The following is a 27429-nucleotide window of genomic DNA, read 5'->3' as shown; positions in this document are numbered from 1 at the left end:
TGGCAAAGGAGAGCACCTAGCTTGAAATTGGAAGCTTTTGTGTCTCAATTGCTTATTCCAGCCATCTTCAAGAATCTTCTCTCTGGTAAAATACAGTATTAGTTAGCTGATTGTTTCATCAGATATTTTCCATCTGTTTTCTACCCCTGAAAATCTTTTTCGTAATAACGATCTGGCATCTATATGGGCTTTTTTGAGTAGTTTTGAAGTGCTTGATTCTTATGTAGTTCACGGTTTTTCTCTACTCTTGTTTTCCAGAAACCAGGTGATGAGGAAAAAGCTAATACTATTCTTTAAAAGAAGAAACCATGCAAGAAAACAACGGGTAATACTACCATGTTTTTGTAAAAAGAACACGTGGTTGGTTTTCTGTCTGGATCCTTGAGTTGCATTCCCAAATGTGTCATGTAAATCCTGTTGATTAGAAAAATAAGATCTTAAGCTAAAATCCTGTTGATTTATTGGAAAATAAACTGCAGGTTTGTAACTGTGGTTTGTTGATTATTTGACTGAAAACCATCTAAAGTACAATAAGGAAAAAGCTTTTTTTCTTTCCTTTTCTTAAAGAGTATGAATGAAAGAGGCCCAGTGAAAATCTTTCACTGTCATGCCTGGCCTCTCTCTGAACTTCTTTTCTTGTATAGTAGCTATAGTATCTGAAAGAAAATGGAGCAGATCTCCGATTTTTGAAGTCTGATAGCATTTTTAATCAGACTTGTGTATGTTGGATACCGGTATTAATTGACTTAATGCTTTCTCTTGCATGCTGTTGTAGCAAGTGGCATACAAAGTCAAAAAGCTCTTTTGGGTGGTGTCTGAAAGATCATTTTTATTCTTAAGAATAGCAGAAGGTTATACATCAAATCGGAAGATTCCACCATGAAAATGTAATGAAGTATTTTTCTTCTTACGGTCCTAGTTTTTTTTTATGTAGGAGCAGCTCCCTGCGTATTGCTGAGATTGAGGACATGCTGCAATTATTCCAGCCCCATTCTGTTAATTAAAAATTTAAGATAAATAAAAATTAAACAAATTCCACTAATTAAAAGCCTGGTACCAGAAGGTGTGAGATTTCTGGAAGGCAGTAATAACAGTTACCAAATACCATTGTGATGCGTAAAGCAAAGAAATAGTGTGTAATATTCAAAATCTACATTTTTATATCCACATCCTCGCCTTCTCTCTGCTAAAAATTGGGTATATGTCGTCTTCAAAATGGAAGCCACTAGAGCAGGAAAAATATGTCTGTTCATTCCAGGAGCCTGCCCATGTCATGTGTACTGATCACTTAGTGTATTTTTGTTTAGTTCAAGGTTTACTTTTGGAATTTAACAGGAACAGAAAATCTGTCAACGTTACGATCAGCTGATGGAGGCATGGGAGAAAAAAGTTGACAGGATAGAAAATAATCCACGCAGGAAAGCTAAGGAGAGCAAAACAAGAGAGTACTATGAAAAACAATTTCCAGAAATCCGGAAGCAAAGAGAACAGCAAGAACGATTCCAAAGGTATTACCATGGATTTGGTAATGTGCGCTTTTTTCTTTTAAAAAATAAAAAAATAAACTGTCTTTCACAGTGTATCAGTTGTACTAATTAAAAGTATGATTTCTGTGCCACTGATGAACATTTCTTATACTCAGTAGAAGCATATTAATGTATCAAAAACACCTACTTGCAATGGAATCAGTGGTAACACTCCTTTTTTGATGTTGACTCAAGCATACCCTTCTTGCTGAGCTTTGCAAACTCACCTGTAAAACTGAGCAGTTGTTTGAAATTGTAGTACATGAACAGAGTTTGTACTCTGAGACTACTTAAGAAAGAACAGTCCTAACTAATTTAGGGGACTGGTAACTGTATTTTAAGGAATTTTGAAGGTTGTCGTTGTTGTGTACAAAATCTGAAAATATAGCTGTTTTCCACTTTATCCTTACTACTTCTGTTTTCCCCTAATTCTAGAGTTGGTCAAAGAGGGGCTGGACTTTCAGCAACTATTGCTAGAAGTGAACATGAGATTTCTGAAATCATTGATGGACTTTCTGAGCAGGAGGTGAGGCTATTGTCTGTACTGTGCTATAGAAGCACAGCGAATGACTCAATATCCTTTTATTGGCAGTGAAAGGTCTCTTTCAGAGCATTTATTTTTTGATAAGAGAAACCTTTTTGAGCTGGTTTGAGAGAATCTGTGAAGTTTGGCTTGAAACAGGTCTTACAAATAGTTTTCTTTTAAGGGTTACGCTTCCTAATTGTATGTGTCCTAGGTTTTTCTCATGTGTCGGTGTTCATTGCAGGCTTGCTACAACCTAGTTTTCTACAGCTCTAACAAACATGTGAAAACTCTTCCTTTCTGAAACCCTGCACCATTTTAGTTTTTCATCATTTGCGACACTATTTCTTTTAGCTGACTGTAAATGTTCATTGGGATAGTGACAACTTCTAGAAGAGTTAAGAAGTAGACAAAAAGAAGTTTCAAACTAACTGTGAATGTATACTGTGGTGGAGCTTTAAAGAGTTGTGTAATTCAAGAACTGTAAACATTAGTAGCAACTTTTTGTATTCTTTACTTTTTCTTTTATTCTTTGCCTGTAGAATAATGAAAAACAAATGCGTCAGCTCTCTGTCATTCCTCCCATGATGTTTGATGCAGAACAAAGACGAGTGAAGTTTATTAATATGAATGGTCTGATGGAGGATCCCATGAAAGTTTATAAAGACAGACAGTTCATGAATGTCTGGACCGACCATGAGAAAGAGATTTTTAAGGAAAAGTAATGGGCTTTCTTATCTTTTATTTTTATTACATTGCAGATGACAGTTAAATACCTAACCCCAAAGTAAACATCTGTTAAATCAGGAATACTGAAGCTTTTGTGCAATAATATTTGATAATGTTCTTAGTTGGATGAATGAAACATTGCAAAAGTTTTAGACTTCTCCACTTATTTTTCAACTGAGTAGGCTCACATGCATTTAGTCCTTAGATAAGAGATTCTCTCAAAAGTACTTTAGTTCCATGATAAGATTAAAATGAGAAGAGTAGGTATATGATCTCATTATATCAGCTAATAGCTAATTTTAAGTGCTTAGTTCAAAATTTGCACAATTGGATAACTGGGCTTTTTAAACTAATTTCAGTTGTGTAAATCAAAGGCTTGCTGATGGAACAGATTGTTTGGAAGACTGCTTTGCTTATTTGATCATGAATTATGTTGTTAAACTTAAATAATTTCTGATTTATAAAAGGTTTGTCCAACATCCCAAGAACTTTGGTCTAATTGCTTCCTACCTGGAACGAAAGGTAAGACCTTTTTAAATATAAGTAGAGCCTAGGGTGGGATCCCTAACTTTCCAAATGTAAGTCATTTATCCCAGCATCATTTTCTCTTCCTGGAAAAAAATTTAAGTCCAAAAAAAGTTACTGCTTTGACAGAATATTATAATACTTGATCAGTAACACAATCAGTGCGTGCAAGCATCTAACAAAAGTTAGTGAAGTGACACTATTGACAACAATAAAAGAAAACAGCACTTCATTTAGTTTTGATCTTATTTTCTTTTTGAAGCAGGTAAGCTTCTTTAACTATCTCACTGCTTTGATAAGGACATAATTGGCTGTGCTGAGCCACTGTGCTAACTCCAAGAAATCTTGCCACCACCTTTCAAGTCAGTGGGATCCTACTGCTGGCTGAATTAGTCTTTAGAACTAATTTTAGTCTTTAGAACTGATTTTGCAGAACTGATAAAAGAAGTAAAGGAGAGTTAGGATTTGTTAAGACTTAAAACAGAATCTTGAATACATATGGCTTTATGATAAATAGAAGCTTTCAGACTTGCAAATTGTTTAGTATAGATTAAATCATGCAGACAAGTAGCTGAGGGATATTATAAATACATGAGACTTGTGTTTAGCACTGTAATTTTATGTGTAGTTATATTGTTATATTTGTGTGTGAATTCACTTTCCTGCTGAGCAAACAAATCTAATAGAGTTTTATTTTAGTCTAGGGGCTGAATAGTTTAAGTGTTGAGAGACATTAAATACTAAACACGTATTTTTTTATAGGAGTAAAACCTAATTTTTTTTTTTGCTTTTTCACTTTAGAATGTTCCTGACTGTGTATTATATTATTATTTGACCAAGAAAAATGAAAATTATAAAGCCCTTGTGCGAAGGAATTATGGTAAACGCAGAGGAAGAAACCAGGTATCTTAAACTTATTCATCACTTGGATATTGTTATTTTATTGTTTCATATTTACAACTGTCTTACTATCTGATATAGCAAGTATATTGGGGGGGGGCAGCAAGAAGGAAAAATAATTATTTTTCCTTTACTGCATTTTTCCCCTTTTTAAATTTAAGTAATCCTAACCTCAAGGGTGCTCTTGGTTAGTTTGTTTTTAATTCTGTGGAATATCTTCTTCCTTTACACATTTGTGACTTTTTTTTTTTAATATGACAATTCATTTTATTTGAGGACTCTGCCATAGAGATTGAAGTTGAATCTGTCATTAAATCCTATGTTGGAGCCAAGAGAAATTAGGTTTTGCATGTGACTTGCAGTGGAAAATATATAATCACTTCATAATGTCAATGTTTGTCAAAAAGCAGAAATTAATAGTGACCTTTATTTGGTGGTCAGGCTCAAAGTCAAACTGGAACTTCATAGCAAGAAGAAAGAGACCAATTTAATGCATGCAAATAAAAATTTCTGCTGATTCAGGAAGTGTTCTTTTGGAAGCTTTGGAAGTCTTTGGAGGGGAAAAGAACAGCATGTTATGTACAAAAAGCATATAAATACGTTTGCTAGGCTACCAGGGTAAATGTGGATATTGGAAAACAAAGACAAAAATTAAAAAACTTTAGACTTTTTAATAAAGAAAGCAGGAGGAGTGCTGTGTATTCACTGAACATGTTCCCTGCTCTTCCCATTCTGATTTCCCCTTGCATCTATCAGGTATTTAGGAAGTACTAGAATGAAAGATATGTCAGTGACAAGGTTAGGAAAGAAGGTCATATACGAAATAAAGCACATGAACAGAGTATTAGATGTAACAACGAAGCCTGCGGGTATTTTGAGTGTGTATCCTTAAAATGAATTTAAGAGCTGGAAACCGGTATAGGTACAATGTGCTGAAGAAATACCCAGTGCTTTGTTGGAACTGAAGCTTGATGGAGGCAGGAGGGGAGGGTCCTCTCAAATTCAGAGTTTTAGAAATCTGCAGACCTTAAAATCTGAAGAGTTGTGGGTTATTTGATTTAGTCATATCTCAGCAGTGATACTAAAGAGAAAATTGTTGAGACTTTTAGGTATTGTGACTGCACAAATCTGTACTGAACTGCAAAATAGCAAATTAAGTAAATATTACACTTCAGGATATGTGAATCCTCTTTTCAAATAATGTAAGTTTTCTGTGAGTCCCAGTAAATGTGTTTTTTGTATAAAAGAAAATTGCTGCAAACAGCTTCAGCTAATAAGTTGATCCTGTTCACTAGAAACAGTCATTGTGTTGTGCTTCTATGGTGCTGTTGTACTTCAACCTTTTCAGTGATGGTCTGGTGTTCTAAGAGAAGAGATCATATCACAGAAGACTTGTCTGTACCCCACAAATTATGTATTGCTTGGGATGAGGTAATTTTCATTATGCACAGGATTTAGTTAGAGCTTCTACTCTGACTAATTGTGAACTGCTGTGATGGGAGAAAATACTGGAAATAACCTGTATTTTGCCAGAATTTCTGTAAAGACTTTCTAAGCCTAATAATGCTTTTTAATAGGAAAAGTGTATTGTTGTGTGACTAGTGATCGTGAAAGCTTCCGATTAAAGTATGGATGTATGGCAAATACAAAGATGGAAATAAATGAGATTGTCCAAAATGTAGACAATTTCTATGGACACTAAACACAGATAATGCTGCCACTTTTTAAGTGGCTCAGTTTCATATTCCATTATAAAATGAGATTGGTGTGATCATAGTAAGTATACACATGTTGAGCAGTGTCTTTGCTGTATGCTGTTCTTCTGCAGCTGTTCTAAGAGGTGAGGAGACAGAACTGGCTCAAGCTGTAATGCAGTGTAACTAAGTTTTGAGATATTCAGAAGATCATAACTGTATATTTAAATGTCTTTCAACATTGGTAAACTTTAGAATACTGGAACTGGTAGAATTCAAAATTTGGATGGATTTCTCAATCCATAAATTGTTTGCTTTCCTTGGATAATGCATATAAACTAGACAGATTTTAATTACCATCCTGTACACAAGGGCATAGATTTGTGAACTTAGCTCACTATAAAAGGAAACCCAAGGTGCTCTGCCTGACTTTGTAACTGCTCCTGTGAATACTGATTTATATGGGAATAACTAAATACGTGAGTGGGAACACTGAACCTGCTGTCGTTGTTCGTTCAACTCAAATTACTTGCTCTTTGAATTTTAGCAGAGTTGTAGGTCTTAATTGCTGGTTGCTGATCCACATTAAGTACTACAGCAGATCACTAAACTTTGGGTGACTGCTAGACAGGCTTAATGTGTGCTCTCTTAAGGATGCAGATAAGTGTCAGGCTTTATAGATCTGAAGAATGTTGAGATATACTTGCAAACTCAATCAAGGAAATACTCTAAGCATTCTAAATGGGCAATTTTACCATTTCTGGAAGTTTAATTTCAGAAGTATTGTAGTTAGCGTGTTTAGTAACGCTGTAGTAAGGAATTACATGGTACCAAAAATCGTATTTGTATATCTTAATTTTATTAATGATTAATTAGCAACATCTATAACAGCTAGTAAAAAAGAACTTGAGAGTGTTGAACTGCCTTGCTTGCCAGAACTTCTATCTTACGGTTGCAGAATGTAATTCATCCCCCTTCTCCCTCCCACGCCCCAGCTTTGTTTGAAGCTGATATTTTTCATCTCTCTGAGTAGCAACCTGAAACTTCCTTGCTGATTGGCAAACACAAGTTGTGTAAGATTTATGATGTGCTCCAAGATGTGCTTATACCAATAACAGGTGCTTCAGCTTAAACTCTTAATAGTTCATATATTTTTGTAAATTAGAAGGCAAGCAAGTGGAATATTGCAGTGGAGAAGATATTAATCATGATAATGATGTTGAAATCCTTCAGAGAATGTAGTGAGTACAACTTGACTCAAGTTTCAGCGTGGGGGCTTTTACTTTAGAGAAGCTGAATGCTAGATTAAGGCATGTCAAGTTAAGAGATGTAAGGCTTATGAAATTCTGATATATTTTTGTCCTCAAATAGGTCTAGAAAGGACTTTTTATAAAATGCTACCTAAACTGTTCCAGAATGCTCACAGAGGCAACTAAACAAGTGCATCTTAAACCAAATGTGACTTTTCAAATGAAGAGCAAGTTTTTAACATAGTATTGGAAGAAAGCACGGCTATACGATGCTTTCGCATCGATTGTAGAGAATTCCTTAAATAACTCATTGAAAGGAGGTTCTCTGTGAGAAAAGTTTTTCATTGAAATGTGGTAGCAAAGCAGTAGTCGGGAAGGGGTGTGTTTCTGTGGTCTAGCTGCCTGGTCAGCAGAAATGCATGTCTGTGGATCAAGCCATGTGCCTTTGCAGCAGGTGGTACAGTCCAGTGATCTGACTAGACAGAAATTTGCTGTATGTCTGTGACGGCCAATCAAGCCGAGCTCAGTGGGGATTACCTCTGGTGACTCCGGTGAGATTAGAAGGTTGTATGTGAGATGGGCAACTCTGCTGGAGGCAGCTTAAGTGGCAGAATGACACCATTTCCTGGAATAAACACGTTGCTGGGTTAGGCAGCCTCTGCTAAAGAGCTGTGTGATGTTGGTGCTGGTGTGGTTTTTGTCCTTTTGAATCGTCCCCTGAGTTAAAGCCCGTCCCCTTGCCTGGATAGTAAAAGTTTTGATCAACAGATGAATGTGCAGGTACGTCGCGGACCGAGGCTTCAACTGTTTTAAGGTTTGTGTTTAACCTGCACTTGACCTATTGATTATGCATGTTAAATAAATTCACTGTGAAATAGAGAACCCTGTTATTTACAAAGTGTGATGTTAAGTTAGCCTGGCAAAAAGAACAGAGGATTTTCAGCAACTGTTTTGCAAATAGATTATATGTAAAATATAGAATTTTTTTTTCTTTTCTTTTCTTCTGAAAATGCAGTTCTTAACTCCTTGCTTTTGAGGCCAATCTGTCTAGCACAATGGAAATAATTTATTTTAGCATGTCTCTGACATCTTGCTTGAAGGAAGTTTTTGCATAACCAAGTAATGCCAGCATCTTCAATGCTAATAATTTGCAACAAGATGATAGTGGTTAGTGTTTGGGGTTTCTGCTCCAGTTCACATTATTAAAATGTCAAAAACAAGTCCTTTTTGTGACTATTTCCAGCCTCAGTTTTGTTAGTGAAACAGTGACACCTGCTGCTACACTTATAGGAAAGTTGGTTCCTCTGTGAAAAAGAAAAGCCTATTTTGAGGAATTTTTCAGTGGACTGTAAAATCTGAGTTAGTGAAGTCCTAGGACAGCAATCTTGTAGTTCTCTGTCCTTGTCTTTCCATAAATTGCCAGGTGTACTTTCGGTATTTGTTTGAAAGGTAGCTTTATATAAATATTACATGTATTTTGCTTTTTGAAGTTGACTTGCAAAGTCTAATGCCCAGTAAGGAACAAGTTGGTTCTGCACACACCAAATTTGAGTGGAGAGCGTCTGGGTAGTGCAGTTCTTGTGAATGGGTGACTCGATTGATGATTGAGGGAGGTGGTTTGTTTAACCCACTCAAGCCCCTTCAGTGTAAACTCCTGTGAATGGTTCCCTCTGTGTGGCCATATCTGACTACCTGCCCTCTCTTATGTTCCATAGTTTCTTACGAAAACATATTTAAGGCAGAATTTAAACTGTAATTATGCATTTTAAATAAACTTACATATTTTCAGAGAGGAGGAGGAGCGCTCTTTCTTCCTCCTCCCTCTCCCCTTGCCTTTAACTGGAGTCCTGCCCACTATAACCTTGCCTGCAGCCTCAGGCTTTCTTTTCTCATTCTTGTTGTATGGTGCCTAGTACAGAAGGCTTGGATTTTTCGGGGGCACTCAGATCACCTTGTTACAGATACTATTCAGTGTGAATGGGCAATATGGATTAAGTTCTAGATGCTTGATGCAGGTTCCTGGCTTTTGAGGCCCGTCAGGAGAATTCATTCATTTGCTGTTTGCTTCATGTAAGGGTTCTGGGAATTTGGGGAGTGGGTTACATGGTTTATTTAGTGGCAGCCAACTACTGCTTGGTATTTGAGCCTGGAGAGGAAGGAATTTGCAGGCGAGCTATGGACATAGAAATGCGGCAGTGTTGGAAAGCAAGATGTTTTGGCCATGTGCAGATATATCATTGTGATGGCAAAAAGCAATATTTAGGCTCCTAAATGTATTTAGGGAGGATAACAACACTGAAACTTAAGGAAATCTTTTCTGTAGCCACATTCAATAGATCTTTCCGAATACTTTTTTTCCCACCCCAAGTATGAGCAGTGTCATTTTTCTAATGCTTTCTTAAAACATCACAGGATATTTGGCTTGTCTAATGTTAGGCCACCTCTAACAGCGAAGTCAGACAGGGAATACCAAGGCTATTTTTTTTGTGTGTGTGATAAGGAATAGCAAAAACAATGCCACAGAATTTTTCCTACTTTTTTTTTTTTTTTTTTTTTTTAAAGCAGCTGTAAGGGACCATGCTGGTAATTCTGTGTGATCACATTAAGTAACAGAAATTTCTTCCATTAATTCCTGTTTGAAGCAGAGTGTATCTTCTGGGAAGTTTAAATCACATTTATGTGCTTTCTAAAAGGAGATACCCTTGCACATGGTAGTCATCTGGATTGCTTTGAAAGATAAGCGAAAGTCCCTTAACAGGGAATGCGTAAATAGTATTTTGTGCTGTTTTCCTTAGGATAATAACGGGTAGTGGTAATTACTTTGTCATTTGTCAGTGCTTAATGTGCTTGTAAAACTATCATCTGAATAAAGACTATAGTTAAAAAAAAAAAAAAATTCTAGGCTGTAGTTTTCCTTCTGTAAATTCACTGGAAATGTAAGTCTAAAATTCCTGACCCAATTTTTTGAACAATTATATTTCTTAATTACTAACGACAGTTTTGAGAAGGCTGTAGAGTTGGCTGTAATTTTCATGCTACAAGATCTTCTGCTTCCAAGTTGTAAGCTATCGTGTTTCACTATTTTAAAATGGACAACGTTAAAAATAAAATTTGAGAGGAGCAACACCATTACTATGCAAGATGTTGGTCAGACCTCTTGTCGTGGTTTAACCCCAGCCAACAACTAAGCACCACGCAGCCGCTTGCTCACTCCCCCCACCCAGGGCAATGGGGGAGAGAATCAAAAAAAAAAGTAAAACTCATGGGCTGAGATAAAGACAGTTTAATAGGACAGAAAGGAAGAAAATAATAATAGTGGTGATGATGATAGTAATAAAATTACAATCATAATAATAAAAGAATTAGAATATACAAAACAAGTGATGCGCAATGCAATTCCTCACTGCTCGCTGACTGATGCCCAGTTAGTTCCCGAGCAGTGATCCGCCCCTCCCGGCCAACTCCCCCCAGTTTATATACTGGGCATGATGCCATATGGTATAGAATATTCCTTTGGCCAGTTTGGGTCAGCTGTCCTGGCTGTGTCCCCTCCCAACTTCTTGTGCCCCTCCAGCCTTCTTGCTGGCTGGGCATGAGAAGCTGATAAATCCTTGACTTAGTATAGACACTACTTAGCAACAACTGAAAACATCAGTGTGTTATCAACATTGTTCTCATACTAAATCCAAACCATAACACCATACCAGCTACTAGGAAGAAAATTAACTCTGTCCCAGCCGAAACCAGGACACCTCTCTAAGCACTTTTTAAACGTAGCTGTTCATTTTTAGTGTGGCATACAACAGCACATGTATTTGTTGACACATGTACGTGTATATTATCACCTCTGTGCTCACACTGCAAAAGAAGCCTGTAGCTCCATGGAATTTATAAGACAAAATACCATATCTGAATGGGGCAGCTGACCAGAAGAAACATGAGAGAAAATAAATTGAGAGGTATGGAGGATATACAGCTAATATATAGAAACTGCACATTCTTTTGCAAAGGGGACTTCTGAAGTCTGGGAGGTAATGCCTGGAACATCATGTTTGTTATGATTTCAGGGTGCAGTTAGGTGTTACAGTTTTTGGCAGAGGCATTTTACTGTTATGTTGACTGGTGTGCGGTGACTGTAACTTAACATATTATCAAGTGGGAGGTAAAGCAGCATCAGTGTTTGTGCTGCTCTGAGTATAAATTGCTGCACCTTTGTGTGATCAAGTTGTTATAATATGTAAATCTCATTTCATTTCAGCAACAAATTGCTCGTCCTTCTCAAGAAGAAAAGGTAGAAGAAAAAGTAGAAGAGGAAAAAGCAGAAAAAGCAGAGAAAAAAGAGGAGGAGAAGAAAGATGAGGAGGAAAAGGATGAGAAGGAGGAATCTAAGTAAGTATATGTACTGAAAATGCATTAATTCACCCTAGATTGCAGTTTTTTGCAAAGATCAGAACAGGATTCGCATTAGGCTGACAGTGAAATCTGGACTGAAAACTGTTCCTATTTAGGTTAGGTTTTGTGCATTAAACAATTTTTTTGGACATATCAGTTTCTCTGTCATGCTGAACTAATCAGACTGGTGGAAAAAGCCATGGAACTATTTTTTTTGCACACGTAATAATTTTCATATCTTGTTGGTTTGGGTTTTTTCCCAATGTTCTATCACAGTGTTCATATTTTCTTTGAAGTTGATAATATCATGTATCTATGTTATTCTCTAGCAACTCTAAATTGTGGGCAGTAAGTGAATTCTGTTTCACTAAAGGCGTCTTTTGGGGTTGTGGAGTTGTGTTTGTGGTTTGTTTGGTTTTGGGTTTTTTTTTTTACATTGATATTCAGGAATATCTGCCCATAGTGGCTATCTGAATGTGACTGAATTGTATTTTAACTACTCCCAGAGAGAATACCAAAGAAAAGGACAAAACTGAAGTTGCACCAGAGGAAACAGAGGAAAGGGAGCAGGCCACTCCTAGGGGCCGAAAAACTGCCAATAGTCAAGGTCGTCGTAAGGGCAGAATCACCAGATCAATGACAAATGAAGCTGCACAAGCAAACGCTGCTGCAGCTGCAGCCACTGAAGAACCACCACCGCCTCTTCCACCCCCACCAGAACCTTGTGAGTAGCATTTATAGGACACTCGGGGACCCATCTGGTTGTCAGGCTCTTCACTGACAGAAGGCTGTTTTCTGTGCATGCAGTGCACTTCCCCCCCCCCGGCTTTTTATTTAGTATTACATCTTTATTCTTAGGCCTGCTTATAATTTTGTGACTGTGTGGTACTGTTGAACTTCACGAGTGTAACTTCATGAATAGTGTATGTGTAATCAGATGACTCTGTTAGAACCATGTGGGGAAAAAAAAGGCAGTTCAGCCTTTCTGTGATAACTGTTCTCTCTCTTTGCAGGGTTAATGATGGATCTGTAGAGATCCAAATGCCTTTGACACAGATTGACTTACAGGCTGTAGCTCACAGAGGTTATTGTTAAATAAGTAGGCCTGATATTTGAGTACTTTAGGGAGTTTCATAATCTGAAATAGATCCTAGCAAGTTGTTTTTGTTGTTGTTGTTTCTGAGTTAGATGGCAAGAGACTTCTGTAAAATAAAATGTTACTTTCTTGGCACATATGGTGAAAAAAGACTATGCTACCTCTGACTGCATTTCTGAAAAGGCTGACATAATTCGTGGTGGTGCAGAAATACTAGCAGACGGAATATCTTGTGGCTAGTAAATAATTATCCAGGATGTCAGGCAGGGGTTTTTTTTTTCTTGCAGTGCTCTACTGTGGCAAAGTTTGTTGCTCCTAGCTCTTCAGCTGGGGGGTAGTTACAGGCAGCTGCTATTCTAGAATTTGTAACAACTCTTTTGTTGCTCAGATACACTGCGTATCCTAAAGAACACAGTAAGTGGGCAAATTAGTTCTCGTTTAACTGTGAACATCAGAGATTGTGATAGACATTCTTGCTCAGTTGATATGGTGGGCTTTTGTCAGCAGCTAGACTAAGGCAATAGTGGTTTTTGCTTTTGTTTGGTTTTTTTAAACCATTTTTGCAGAGTTTTCTGGAAAATCCAAAATAGCTTTTCAGTGGATCAGATACTTTATAGTGTCCTACTTTTATTGTTTGTTAATGGAAGTTGTTGAAGGGTCCATGTTGCATGCTGTGCATAATGGCAGATTTTATGAAAAGGAAATGGAGGCTGTTGCAGCTTAGTGCCCTTCAGAAATTTAAACAGAATGATATCAAATCCAGACAAGTAAATGAAAAGTATTCTGCATTGAATCATACTTAGTTTCCTGCTTGTTTTTACTTACTGGTTTTTTGTTTTCTTTTATTTTTCTCTGTTTGTCCAGTAGGAGACTCAGTGAATACAAGAATAGTAGACTTCTTGATACCCACTAACCCATAAATAACCATTTCAGTCCTTTCCACAGCAGTCAGTGAATTAAGATGGAAATAGCTTATAGCATGTTGGATCACTGCTTTTAGTAGTTGATGGTAATTATTGACGGTTTAAATAAAATTTTAGTGATAAATACATCTAAGTTACTTACAAGTCTTCCTTGACAGATAATTAATCATAGTTTTGTAGGCAGAATAGTTTTGAACAGTTGTGGTGGTTCCTACTATATATCTGATGTGGTTTAATGGAGATTGACTACTTCCCACTGACAAGAACAGCTTTCCCAAGTGACTTGAACAAGCCTTAATGTAAATAGATTAGTTGACTATGGGATGCATGATTGGCACCATAATAGTGAATCCTGGTCTTTTCTCTGATCAGTGTCTTTGTTTCTCTTTCAGCTTCTGCAGAGCCTGTGGAGACATCCCGCTGGACAGAAGAAGAAATGGAAGTTGCTAAGAAAGGTAAACCTTGTAAAGCTTTTGACTTACTTCTGAATACTTGTATTTACAAAATTACAATAATTTACTGAATACGAGTGATGTGATTTTTTTTGCAACACTACGGTGAATGAATAATTTGAAATTTGCTGCTGTTTTTTTCTAAAAAAAAAAAAAAAGCAAACATCTTTAACAGACAAAATCAGTTTTTTGAGACTCACAGTGACTTTTTTCATGTGGGCTACTTAGAACTGTTTGATGTTGTACCGGGTCCATGGAAGTCTGTGAAACAGATGTGAAGGTGTGCATGTCGTGTAAATTTTCAAAGTAATGTGTTTGTAAGTAACAAAAATTCCTTTTGTATAAGACATTATTTTCATAGGAAAGCTAATGTAGTTTATAACTTGTCTATTCATTTGGCAGATACCTGTAAATTTTATGCATAAAATCAATATTTTAGCAGAGGTGTTACATATTAACAACAGCAGAGAGTTAAGTTTGAGGGCTTCATAAGCAGACATTGAGGTTTACACAGCTTTTTTTCGCCCCATAAGTAGTTATCAAATACATTGTCATAGTGAGTTCTTTTAAGGGCAGCAGTACTTCTGTATCTTACCTTCCCATAGGCATTGTTGTTCCATTTATTTAGGTTTGAATAGCTGAATTATTTATTGTAGTAAATATTGGTTATTTTGTGTTTGAACAGGCCTAGTGGAACATGGACGAAACTGGGCAGCAATTGCCAAAATGGTTGGGACAAAAAGTGAAGCTCAGTGTAAGAATTTCTACTTCAACTATAAAAGGAGACACAATCTGGACAGCCTCCTCCAACAGCACAAACAGAAGGTAAGTGCAGTGGGTACTGAATATTTTGCAGGGGAAATCTTGACGTCTCTCTGAAGTCATTCATCACACTTCACTAAGACTGTTTTGCAATCGCCACTTGTTTTCCTTTTCTACTTGTTTCTGTGTTGTGACAAATCTCCCAGAAAAGGTGGCTGATGCTCACTGACCTGTGATACTAATCACTTCTTGCTTTAAAATGCAATAGAAAATTTTCTATCAGATAGAACACTCAAGCCTGAAGAATTCTTTAGTGCTCTGAAAACCACGTTCCTCAGCAGTACACCAGCAACTATAGAAGTTCAGGTCATTGCTGTAGAACAGTTACCTTGAAACACAATAAGCACTAACCTTACAAAATGGAGCAAGAGAATTGGTAGAAGACCAGGAACTGAAAGTTTTGGGGCATCTAAAGTAAATCCTGAGTGTTGGAATCCTCTAAACTGCATTGTTATCCTTGTCTTCTCTCACTGAAGAGCATCAATGTCTGTGTTTGCTGCAGTAATTCTGCTGTCCCCGAAATGTATCTTGAGACAGTGGTTTGTTCCCAAACTTATTTTTGATCAGGAGCAGCAAAAGCTGGCCTGAAGTTGAAAGAGTGTGCCCTTGTGAATGATTGTGTGCTAAATAGACATTCTCTGTCTCTCATTTCAACCTCAGATTGATAAATGAGAATGCATGTAAAAGGAAATAATACTTGCAAATTTTCAGTACAATGTAAATGCCGTGTCTTTATCAGTCTTCGCGAAGGCCCCGTGAGGAGCGAGATGTATCGCAGTGTGAGAGTGTAGCTTCGACTGTATCAGCTCAGGAGGATGAAGATATTGAAGCATCTAATGAAGAAGAGAATCCAGAGGACAGTGAAGGTAACTTTTCTGGGAAAGAAACTTGTGCACAGAAAGGGACCTATGTTTTGTGCCAATTATATGCTCAGAAAGCTGTGTTCCACTTCATAATGTAGTGCTCAAATACTATGTTTCAGTTGGATTTTAGCAATCGGAACTCACTGGAGGGGAAAAAACGTTTTTAGTATTGAGCAGCCTTAAGACGTTATTGCTTAGTATTTTGAGATGCTTTGGCTATGCTGTCATATAGAGGGTAATCAGACAGCACCTGATCAAAAAATTTGTGCATGTTGAAACAAGTTGAATCAAAGATATGTAACCTTTGCTAGTTGATAGTCTCAGTAAAGCTTCAGACAGACAAATTTAAGTGGTGGGGTTTTTGTGGGGTTTTTTTGTTGTTTTTTTTTAATTTGTTGGTTGCAACTGCTAATAATTATAGGCATGCAACATCAGTCAGTCTTGGCCAGCCTTTTGTAGAGCTGTAAGCAATACCCTTTATAAACGGTGAATGAGAGAATATGGCTAAGTGTTGGGGATTTTGGTTTTAGTTGTTGGTATTTTTTAAGCTGCAGTGTGTGTGTGTAATTCAGCATATTGTCCATTTCTATAATAAGTCAAAGTTAATTACTTGTTTTACGGATGGGTGGGTTAAAATTGATGCATCCATTTGTTTAACAAACATTGTTAAAATATTGATGTGGTTCTGAGGAATGAAGATTCTTATCAGAAGATAAGACTTGAATGTAACATCTATGTTCTAAGTGTTGCCATAGTTTTTCATAAATGTTTTTATTTATCTAAAAGCTATTTATAATATAATGGAGTTCATGAACTAGGCTAAGAAGAGGAGGAAGGTTCATTACTGCAAAAATCAGTACCCTTCTATAATTGGTATCTGGTTGTTGATGCTGTTTACACCTTTCACAGAGCAAAGATGACATTTTCAAGAAAACAGTGGTGATTCACAAAGGAAGTAAACTAGAACTGTTAACTAACAGCAAGAATTGCAAGTCAGTATGTCTATAAAATGTGACAGATTTTCATGCAAAATCAGTGTTTTGCAATTTCTGCCAGTGATGCCTCTAAAACATGTTAATTTAAGTCATTAAAGCTGTACCTTAGGTACTGTGAATGTTGACTCTAATCTTGTAATAAAGCTGCACCACATATGGAAGTACCAAGTCTGTGACATATGCACAAGAGTTTACATGGCTGGCTGACTGTAAGGTCAGAGCTAGCTAAGTAGTCTTATTTCTGTAATTCCAGTCTCCCTTCTTAACCTCTATCTGCTGATTTTTGGTTACTCTCCCTTTGTGAGTCAATTCTTCAGGTCAATTGTCTTGTGTTTTGGGACAGCAGACATGTATTTGATTATTCTAAAGAAGCAGTTCGTCGAAGGCTAGTTAGATTTCGTTAATGTTGAACCTTTATGCCAAAAGTTTTTTGTTGTTTTTTTCCCCCCCCCAGGTGCTGAGAATAGTTCTGATACAGAAAGTGCTCCATCTCCAACTCCAGCAGAACCTGCTAAACCAAGTGAAGAAACTCCATCTGAAAGTGCTGCTTCGAAAGTAACCACTGAGGCGACAGCAGAACAAGAATCTGCCATTAAACCTGCAACCAGCACATCTCCCTCCTTAACAGCCCAAAGTGTATCAACAGCTGAAAGTCAGAACCCTGAGCCACAGGTTAAGGAAGAAATAAATAATGAGGCAGAAGAGCCTATGGAGGTTGACAGTAGAAGCCATCCAGTTGAAGCTAAGCCTGTGATTACTCTTCCAGTGCATACCAAAGTAGAACCTGTAGAGACTGAAATGAGGCTACCAGAGAATATTCAAGTGAAAATAGAGAGTGATACCAAAGAGAGAGAGATGGAGAAACCCAAGGAAAAGTCAGAACCAGAGGAAATGGACTATAGTCTGTCACAGCAAGTTAATACAGCAAGACAAGAATCCCATTCAGATAATGATTCGAGTGCCACCTGTAGTGCTGATGAGGAAGTTGATGGAGAACCTGACAGACAAGGGTGAGTTTAATTGTTTAGTGTTCAAATATTGCCATCTTTAGGAAGTTGTTTTAAAAAGTGGTTTTACTTAACAGTGATCCAAAACCTGTCATGAGTAGCAACATTTTTGTTATGAGTTTCTACTGGGGAAAGAATTTCTAAAGAGTCTTTGCTGGAAGTGCAACAGAGGGAAATGTTGATTTAAAATTTTGATGAAAAGCCAAAAGAAGGGCCTTTTAAGGCAGGGTAAGGCAAAATTCCATGGTGATAGACTGATTAGGTAGGTAGCAACCTAGCACAACTACCTGGAAAGCTAGAGAATGAGGGAAATCAAACCATTTGGGATCTGTTCAGAGAATGGGAATTGTGTTAAACAATCCTCTGGAAAGGACAGCAGCTTACTGAAACAATGAAAATTTGCCAAAGCAAGAAAAGAGATTCAAGATGCTCCTAGCATGAGTTTCCATGATAAGTAGCTCTGCGGTACTTGTGGTGGGGAGGGGAAGATCTTGCTGCTGCAGGATTTTTTGATATACAGCTATTTAAAAACCGGTGACCAACTAAAAAACATTAAGTAATAATGTGCGGAATTTTGTAAATACCCCCATCTATCCACTAAGAAACTCAACAGTGATTGTGTAACTGGATCTGTACTGAAGTTCTTTGCTTTGGTTTGGTTTTGTTAGTTTGTTGCTTTTACACAATACTTATGAACAAATCTGCACATTCAGAAGTAGATTTGGATTATTTTTTATAGTCCGATTGGTTAGTGTGGGATGGTACACGGGCTCTCCATTCCCTTTAGTGAAAAACTGTTTGAATGTAGAGCCATAAATTTGGAGACAGAGTTTTAATTGATTCTTGCTCGCACATACTCAGTTTAGTAGAATGCATCCAGAACTCCTTGAATTTGACTGGGAAAACAGCCTGAATATATCTTTTAGTAGGAGATGAAACTTGCTTTAAAAAAAAAAAAAAAAAATCTAGGGGCATAAATTATAGATATTTTAGTTACCTTTTAACATTTCATGTTTATTTGCTTGTATAACCTCTGGAGTCCTATACCCAGTTACTGTCATTGAACCATGTTATATCAGTCAGTAGAACTGAATCTCTTGAAGGCTATTAATAATAGAATAGTGGAAGTATTTCTCACTCTTACCAGTTAAGAGTCCGTAAATTAACGGGCAAGTGTCCTGAGAAATGGATGACCTCTTTCTCCAAAGTGTACAATGTCTTCATGCAGACTTCCTAGTTCCTGGGAGCTTGGCCCTAAATGCTGTGGACAACCCACATGAGTATATAGGGCTTTAAATGGACAACGCTGCACGTCTTTGGAACCATTTATCTTTTGGGGGATGGCTGACACAACTGATGATACTTGAAGTCTTTTTAGTGTTCTGTTGGTGCGATTCCTGTGTAACCATAGCGTAGCATCGGAGCCAATCCCCCTCCCTCTCAGTGGTCTTAATATACACGCAGTACCAAGGATAGATGTTAAATGTCAAAAGTATCCAGTGTCATTGTTCTGCGTGTGGTCTTTGGAAGAGTGCAGATGATGGTGTTTCTGCACTCTCTTACCTCTTCAGACATCATCTTTCCACTTCACAAATATATTAGCCCTCCGTGTGAAAGTAGTCTGTTGTATGCTATTGTTTATTTCTTGTGGACTAAATATGTCTAGTGGTTCCTATCTATTTTTTTCAAAGAATTCTTTATAAAGAAGGTTGCATTCTTGCAGTACTGTGCATATAGAAACTGCATACATAAATTTCTGGTATTGGAGATTCTGAACACTTCTTTTGGTATTTCTGTGTATTATAAAAATACAGCACATCTGTTGCCTATTCTACTGGATGTGCTGTGGGACAAAACACAACATGATTCTGATTTTTCAGCTATTTGTCCAGTGTGCTAAATGTGTTGGTTTTTTGAAGTGGAGAGGCATACTTTTGCCTGTAAAGTTTTTGAGATGTTTAATCTTGGTCTTTTTGGTGATATTTTTCCCTTCTTTCTGTCTCTCTTTCCAGTATCTTCAGCAGGGAGTCAAAGCCCTCACTGTTAAATCCCACTGGGTCAATACTGGTGTCATCCACGATAAAGCAAGGGCAGATGGACCTGCAACAGCTTCACCACCGAGCTGCTGTCATACCACCTATGGTATGGGGTGTTTTAAGTGACATTTGAAGGAGTATCTGTTGTCCCTAAAACTAGTCACAATACTAAAGTGGCAAAAAATTGTGAAACAAATGAAGAAATGTATCATTTGCTTTGTTATCATGCTTTTGAGAGGGAAAGTAAGTTAAGTATAAACAAATACACAAACAATAGCTGAAAAACAGGTGTGGAGCATTTGAAACACTCATAGATAGACTACAGCCACTGCAGTGGAGGCGTTGAGCAAGGTAGTTACTTTAGTAAGTACCTGTATTAATGTACCTGATGTTAATACCTTCCCGTCCTTGTAGGTTTCTTGCAGTCCCTGTACTGTTCCTGTTGGAACACCAGTGAGTGGTTATGCGCTGTATCAACGGCACATTAAAGCAATGCATGAGTCAGCGCTGCTGGAGGAGCAACGCCAGAGGCAAGAGCAGCTGGATATGGAGTATCGAAGTGCTGTAAGCCCTTGTGGCACTTCCAAGAGCCCTAATGTTGAGTGGGAAGGTAGGCGTTTTCACATCTGTCATGGAAATAACCCTGCATTTTATGTCCATGTGTTACACTGCTGCCTCATTTAAGAATGAAGGTTTAGTGTACTGATAATTAACTGTTGCTTTCTGGTGGTACTTGATTGAAGGAACCTGTCTACTATAGAGATCCTGCTGCAGTTACAGTGTTGGAGAACTACCTTGTAGCCCCTTTAGATAGGGCAGAAAAACTGGCTCCATTTGGGTGAAATCCAAAAATGAGTTGTTCCTACAGAGAGAGATTCAGAAGGGTTAGGCGTGCAGGTGAGAGGACCCAGATAACTGTGTATTCTGGGGGAACCCCTTTCCGAAGCTTAAGGTGAAGATGGGAGAGAATTGCTAAAGGAGTATGAGCACAATTAAAAGGAATGTTTTGCTGCGCTGGAGTACATAAATGGACATTGAGCCCTGGAGTAAGGCAGGAAAGTTTAGTAGAACTGTCATACTCTAGCCTGTCTGTCCACAGAAGGGCTGTGTGAAAGGTTCTTTCTCTTGGGAATATGATGGTTGGTTGCTTTTGTATATATAGAGGGTACTTGGAGGCAGGGTTTGAACTGAACTCTGCAATCTGGACCTGTGGTTCCTGAACGTGACTCTTAGTGTGATCTTCAGTACAGAACAAGGCTAAAACTGCTCGCAGAACCTGTCAGGGTGACTAAATAAGGACGTATCTGTTACTGTTGCTGGTTACAGGAAAGTGACTCAGATGGACAGTGTATATGTTACATCGTCCACATTGCTGTGTGAGAGCCAAAGGATGCATTTATTAGCTTTCATTAGACATTCATATTATGCTTTCTCTCTGTGTATATTGGCTATATTTTCATTCTTTGAACTGAAATTATTTTCATTCAGTCAACAGCTTGCAAATTACAAACAGCTTAGCAGAAGATTGCTTTTTTTTTTGTGCAAGAAAAGCATATCCTATGGGAGGCCCAGTTCTGTACTAAGTGTGTAACTTCTACCTCAGCTTTCTTTACTAGAAAAGGAATAGGTCCACAAACTGTACATTGTAACAGGGAAATAAACCGAGTGAGATTAATGTGCTGAATGTTACAATGTTAGAGATATCATCACAGTTGCATAATTCTGCATTTTTAGATTTCATATTCTTGTGTGTTGTTTCTGTTGTCTCCACAGTATTAGCAACATAAACTACCATGTTCTTTGAAACTCAAGTATTCTGTATTTAGTATGCATGACAATTTTAAATTATGTTATGAAAAGGCTTCACTTTAATTACTTTTACCTAAGTAAAATGAAAGAAACATAACCATGTTTTTGGCTGTTAAAATAGTGAGAAGGAAGTTTGTAGATTTGTGGAGGAGAGGGTAAGATTGTGGTTTTTGGAAGTTGCTTCTTTAGGTGGAAAGTCTGGGGTTGCTTAGAAGTACCATTTAACTGAAATACTACCTGAATAACTCTTGGCATTGGCAGTACGGTATTATGAAGTGTGGGAAAGTTCTGGGGTGAAGTCTCTGCTGGCAAAAATCAAGGTGGTTATTGAGGCAGACAGAGAGGGAAGGATGACATGGTTGATGTAAATGGGTTCTACAAGCTTGGATGTCTTAATCTGAAAACTAGAAGAGGCTGAGATGTCATCAGGTCATTACAACAGCTACTTCCTAAGGTATACTGTGCATATGAAGCTTGTCCACCCACTGCTGTGTGCAGCAGAGAGCCCACAGGCTGTTTAAAAACCTTGCATTGCATACATCAGAACACGACCTGTGTTGTGGGACATCTTGTCAAACTAAAGGGCCTGTTGTTGAATTGGCTTATGACAACCTACACAATACTTTACTATGAAATAAAATAGTAAAGATCCTTTAGAAAGCTGTTATGGGATGATTAGTGCCACCTTTCTTTGACTACGGAGGTTAAAGATGTAGTTTCACAGCTGCAGTAGACTTGTTCTGGCTCATAATTTTGAATACTTAAATTCTCCATTGCCAAGGAAAAGGAATTTGTGAAGTTCTGGTACTGGATTTTTAATTTCCTAAATTCAGTAAAAACATATTTTCCCTTTAAACACCATTGATGGGCAGTATTGGTATTTGAAATTTGATTTGTAACTTCTCTGGGCAAGCAAACAAGGAAGGGAGGCTTTTTGTCTGGTGGGATTGGCATATAAGTCTGGCTGAACTTGCACATAAACCTGGCTGATGCACAGGATTTGGAAAGGAATCTTCTTTAAATGAAATCTTTTTCAATAGCAGAGCTTTCACTGAAAGGACCTAAAGGAACCAAGTACTGTTTTTCACATATAGAAAGTATGAGAGAGTTTTTTCAAAGCTTTAGGTATAAAAATATAGACATAGGAAGATATTAAATTAAGCTGTACCTTAATACTACTTTTTAATTGAAACACTTGTACCTGATGAATACATCTGACATTGGAGTAGGCCCTTTGTTAAAATTGTGCTGTAAACTGGACCTTTTGACTCTAATTTCTAATCCAGGGTTCTTTTCTTTCTGATAACTTTAACCTTCACAGGAAAACCGGTGGCCTATATGCCCTATGCTGAGGTCAAGCGAGCAATGGAACAGGAAGCACAAGTGCAAAATACAGCAACAAGGTCAGCATCACCGTACAGGCTATCTCCAAGAGAAGTCAATAAAGCCTCTCCCCAGCCTGATATGAATGCAGCTCGCTATAGTGTCCCGCCAGGTAAATATTTTGTTAGGTATCATAGTGATATGTAGTCTTTCTTTGGAAGCTGGGCTTCTGTGACTTGATGTAGTATCAAATTATTCTCTAAACACTTTGACTTAACAAAAGAAGAAAATAGATTGTTTTCTCTGTGTGCATGTAAATAGGTGCTCGATATTTTTCTAGCTCCAGTAAGGTTATATTTTTGTTCTTTATTGCTGCATCAGCTGCATAACACTTATTTTATTAAGCAAATAGGATGATCTGAAAAGTGTTAGAATGGCATAGGGACAAAGTCATTAAGAGTTTTCCAGCTTAATTACAAGTACCGTCGTATTCATGGATGGCCTTTCTTATGAAGGGGGAATTTAAGGGAAAGAGAAAGCTGCTGCTATCCTTGGCATTAGTTTCTGACTGTAATTGCTTAATATTATACTCTGAACGTTTTATAAGACAGAAATAACTGACAAATCTTAATTCTGAAACGTGGATTATTGCTTTTCCCTTCGGAGTATGATGTCATGCTAAGAAAAGACAAAATCAGGGAAGCGTAGATTATACTTGACTCAGTTGCATTCCATTTAAAGAATAAGAACTTTCTTTCAAAACAGGAAAACAACAAAAAACTTGAGTATACCCTGGGCTCTTATTTTTAAAAGCTTAGTTTTCAGAGTCTGCAGTGCTACAATACAGCTTTTGCCATTTCTTTTTGAACTTTGATGCGAGTTCTAAGTTGATGCGAACTTAGATATTCTCCATGCAGTTTCTGTGCATAACATACACTTGGACATAGTGAATTTCAGAGTTGTAAATACAGCTAGATAGCTTTTGGGTATTGTGAGGTAATTCTCATCAGAAATTGTCAGAAGAACTGTGCTATTTCTGTTCTTGTCTCTCTAACAACTAGTAGAGGTGAAACAGACTGTAATATTTAATGTACAATTTTTCCCCCAAGTTCTCCAGCCAGCACCTCACCAAGTAATAACCAATATACCTGAAGGAGTCCGCCTCCCAACAACCAGACCCACCAGACCACCACCACCACTCATTCCATCCTCCAAAACAAGCGTGCCATCAGAAAAACCTTCCTTCATCATGGGAGGCTCAATCTCACAGGTAAGAGAACTATTATTTGAAAATCTGTGCTTACATCAATTTTTTGCCCTTTCACCAACCTTCAACATCTTGTACTCCGTTATGTGTTCACAGCATTAACACTTAACACCTGTACATGCCACCTCTAAAAGTCCAGGAATTACAGGTGCCTTAGAAAGCAGAACATATTGCAGTTATTTACATTTAGTAGCATGGTTGAGGATGTCCAGTTTAGGTGAACTGCATCTCCAAACTAACAGTGACACTACACTGCTGGTGATCTGCACTTTGATACTTTGCAGCGGTGTACTGTAGCATTTTAAGATAGGATCGTAGTAGTATTAGCATTCTCCTTTAAACATAGACGTGAATCTTCATTCCAGAAACAAGAATTAACATATAATATGTTTGTTGTTTCAGGGAACACCTGGCACTTACTTAACATCCCATAGTCAAGCTTCCTACACCCAAGAAACTGCAAAGCCATCAGTGGGTTCTATATCTCTTGGGCTGCCAAGGCAGCAGGAGTCAGCCAAATCTGGTAAGAAAAGAAAAGCTGACATGTGTTTTATATAGACTATTTAATGACTCATAATTAAAGAAAAAAAACCCAACCTTTTTCTTTTTCTTCTTCTGAATAGCTTCCCTGCCCTATATCAAACAAGAAGAATTCTCTCCCAGAAGCCAGAATTCCCAACCTGAGGGACTCCTGGTCAGGGCACAACATGAAAGTGTGGTTCGAGGTAAAGAAAGTCATACAGACCAAGAAACTTTGTCAGAGCCTGAGAAAACTGAGAGAATTAACTTCTAGAGCTCAAACTGCTGAAGTGTTATTTTTAAGTATTAATATGATTAATTTGCTCCCTGTTTTCCAAGGCATGTGTATTTGTAGCTAGCTCCTCCTGTCTGCATGTCTCATTTAAAAACATTTGTTTCAAGGCATGCCAATTTCAAAATTAAGTTGTTCACTAGAGCATCCGCAGAGCAATACGTGTGAAATATCCAAATACATCAAAAGAAAAGAAACTAAATACCATGGATTAATGCTGTAAAAGACTTTTAGTCTGTAAAAGACTATGTTAAAAGAGGAAATAGTCTAACTGCCTCAAATGCATGCCGTTAAACGGAAATTTTCCCTGTATTTTAGTGTAAACTAACAGTTGTCACTAGTTTTTAATTATTTCAAATGGAGTAGCTACTCTTTTTTTTTTTTTAAATTCTCTTATTTATCAGGATGTCTTATTATTTCAAATCAGGTACCACAACAATACAGGAGGGAAGTATAACACGAGGAACTCCAACCAGTAAAGTTTCTGTTGAGACCATTCCTTCTTTGAGAGGCTCCATAACTCAGGTATTTTTCCCCTTACTGAGAAGGCTGTAGCAAACCAGCATATTTAAACTATCACCGTGCATGTATTTGCATGTCTGAAAAAGTAAATTAATATCACGGAGTAGGAACTGCCTTGAAAAAGAAATTTTAATACAATCGGATGGTCAAATCCCACTATTGCTGAAGTCAGCATTACCATTTCATCTTCATGTATATGAGTCTTTAAACTTTTTAAATAAAACCACCAGAGCCTTTGGTGTACGTAACTGAAGGCTTATTAGCAACTTCATGAAAATAGCATCACACCAGAGTTCAAATATTAAAGTCAACTGTAACCAGTCTTGTGCAGATGCTATTTAAAGCCAAAAAGGTAAATTAAGCCCTTTTATCTCATCGTTTTTTAGATGTTACTGTTTTGGTTGATTTGGGATCTCTAGTTATGGAGAGCAATAGTAACAATTCTCCTCTGAGAAGGGTAGGTTTCATTACTTTGGATAGAAATAAAACCTAATGGCCCCATTAAGTATGTAGTATATGTTGTCTTCCCCCAAAATGGTATTATATGGTAAATTTTCTAGGTCATGAAATACTTTTGTAATATTGTACTCCCTATTCTTCTTTCTGTATTTTTTTTCACAAGGTAGCGAATTGCCTACAAATAATCTTATTAATATTTAGGTTGAATGTCTAATAATAGAGGCAGAAGTTTAAGCCATACTGCTTGATAAAGTAATCGGTTTTCTAGATCTAAAAAATGTTGTGGGTTTGGGGTTGTTTTGTTTGGTTTTTTTCGCCTTCGCTGCTCCCTATTCTCTTAAATAAATACACACATTCTGAATTATATTTGATTGATTTAAATGTAGGGTACACCAGCTCTGTCCCAGTCTGGCATAGCAGCTGATGCGTTACTGAAGGGAACTATCACCCGGCTAGCTACAGAAGACAGCAGCCCAGAAAAGTGCCGAGAGGAAGCTTCAGCCAAAGGCCATGTTATTTATGAAGGCAAAAGTGGGCATATTTTATCTTATGATAGTGAGTATTTGTATATTCTACCTGATCAAAGTCAAGGCTGCAGCAGGTTGTGCTTTTATAATCCATAGCTGAAGTGTGTCTGCTTCCAAGTGGATAGGTATAAACCTCAGTCACTGGGGTGCCGTCTGGGAGAAGTGTTGACCTGCATGTGTTTTTGAGGGTATAAGAATTAAAGTGATCCAGCGATTGTGCCTGTGTTCTGAAGAGTCTCCTGTACTATGTATTTAAAATATAGTTAAACTATTTAATTTCTGTGCCATTTATTTCCAATTTGTCATGGAGTATTTTTGTTTTGGAAGGTTAAACAACCAAGTTTAAAATGATCTGTATTAAAATCAAAAGAAATGTATCATTTAGCTTTGAACTTCAGTTGAAATACTGATAAATTAGTAACTGTTTGAACGAATATATTTTTTAACAAACCATAAAAGATCTTTTTAAGGTTGAGATTTAATGTCACAATATTACATTGAAGTTGTGTTGTTAAAGTATTAATGACCTGTGGTCTTATTAAATGTGATGCTCATGTGTCTTTTTTTTATTGTCCACATTTCCTAACCATGCTGTTGTAAATTTTGCCAGCTATTAAAAATGTTCGTGAAGGAACAAGGAGTCCAAGAACTGCTCATGAAATTGGTTTAAAGAGAAGCTATGATACAATGGAAGGAAATATAAAGCAAGGAATGTCAATGCGGGAGTCTCCAGTGTCTGCACCGCTGGAAGGTAAAAACAGCTGCTTTCAAGGTGTTTTGTGTTTTATCCAAACCTTTTGCATTGATGTAAGAGTATCTAGAGTTATTTTATGGAGCAGACTAAAAGAGAAATTAGATTTAAATCTTACACTACTCACCAAATCCATGTAGTAACCAATACAATTAAAGCATGCTGGGAATATGACTGGAGTAGACACTAGTTTTCCTGTTTCTTTGCTGGTGTGTTACCATAACTGC

General features: G+C 37.4%; 1 protein-coding gene across 2 annotated transcripts in view; it reads left to right on the top strand.

Moving 5' to 3' along the window:
- NCOR1 (nuclear receptor corepressor 1) overlaps positions 1-27429 on the top strand; it is a 74109-nt gene that overhangs the window by 27548 nt on the left and 19132 nt on the right. For both annotated transcript variants that reach the window (XM_050909165.1, XM_050909164.1), the window contains 21 exons: positions 259-325; positions 1336-1508; positions 1962-2052; positions 2592-2770; positions 3246-3300; positions 4105-4206; positions 11406-11536; positions 12046-12263; positions 13951-14013; positions 14696-14835; positions 15572-15698; positions 17145-17700; positions 19710-19839; positions 20148-20343; positions 22864-23037; positions 23975-24135; positions 24535-24655; positions 24756-24857; positions 25371-25468; positions 26311-26479; positions 27062-27202. In XM_050909165.1, the coding sequence (XP_050765122.1) occupies positions 259-325; positions 1336-1508; positions 1962-2052; positions 2592-2770; positions 3246-3300; positions 4105-4206; positions 11406-11536; positions 12046-12263; positions 13951-14013; positions 14696-14835; positions 15572-15698; positions 17145-17700; positions 19710-19839; positions 20148-20343; positions 22864-23037; positions 23975-24135; positions 24535-24655; positions 24756-24857; positions 25371-25468; positions 26311-26479; positions 27062-27202 (3194 nt within the window). The remainder of the gene's footprint in view (positions 1-258; positions 326-1335; positions 1509-1961; positions 2053-2591; positions 2771-3245; positions 3301-4104; positions 4207-11405; positions 11537-12045; positions 12264-13950; positions 14014-14695; positions 14836-15571; positions 15699-17144; positions 17701-19709; positions 19840-20147; positions 20344-22863; positions 23038-23974; positions 24136-24534; positions 24656-24755; positions 24858-25370; positions 25469-26310; positions 26480-27061; positions 27203-27429) is intronic.

The sequence above is a fragment of the Gymnogyps californianus genome, chromosome 20 (genome assembly GCF_018139145.2).
Source record: "Gymnogyps californianus isolate 813 chromosome 20, ASM1813914v2, whole genome shotgun sequence".
Taxonomy (NCBI): domain Eukaryota; kingdom Metazoa; phylum Chordata; class Aves; order Accipitriformes; family Cathartidae; genus Gymnogyps; species Gymnogyps californianus.
This window is presented reverse-complemented; position numbering and strand designations above follow the sequence as displayed.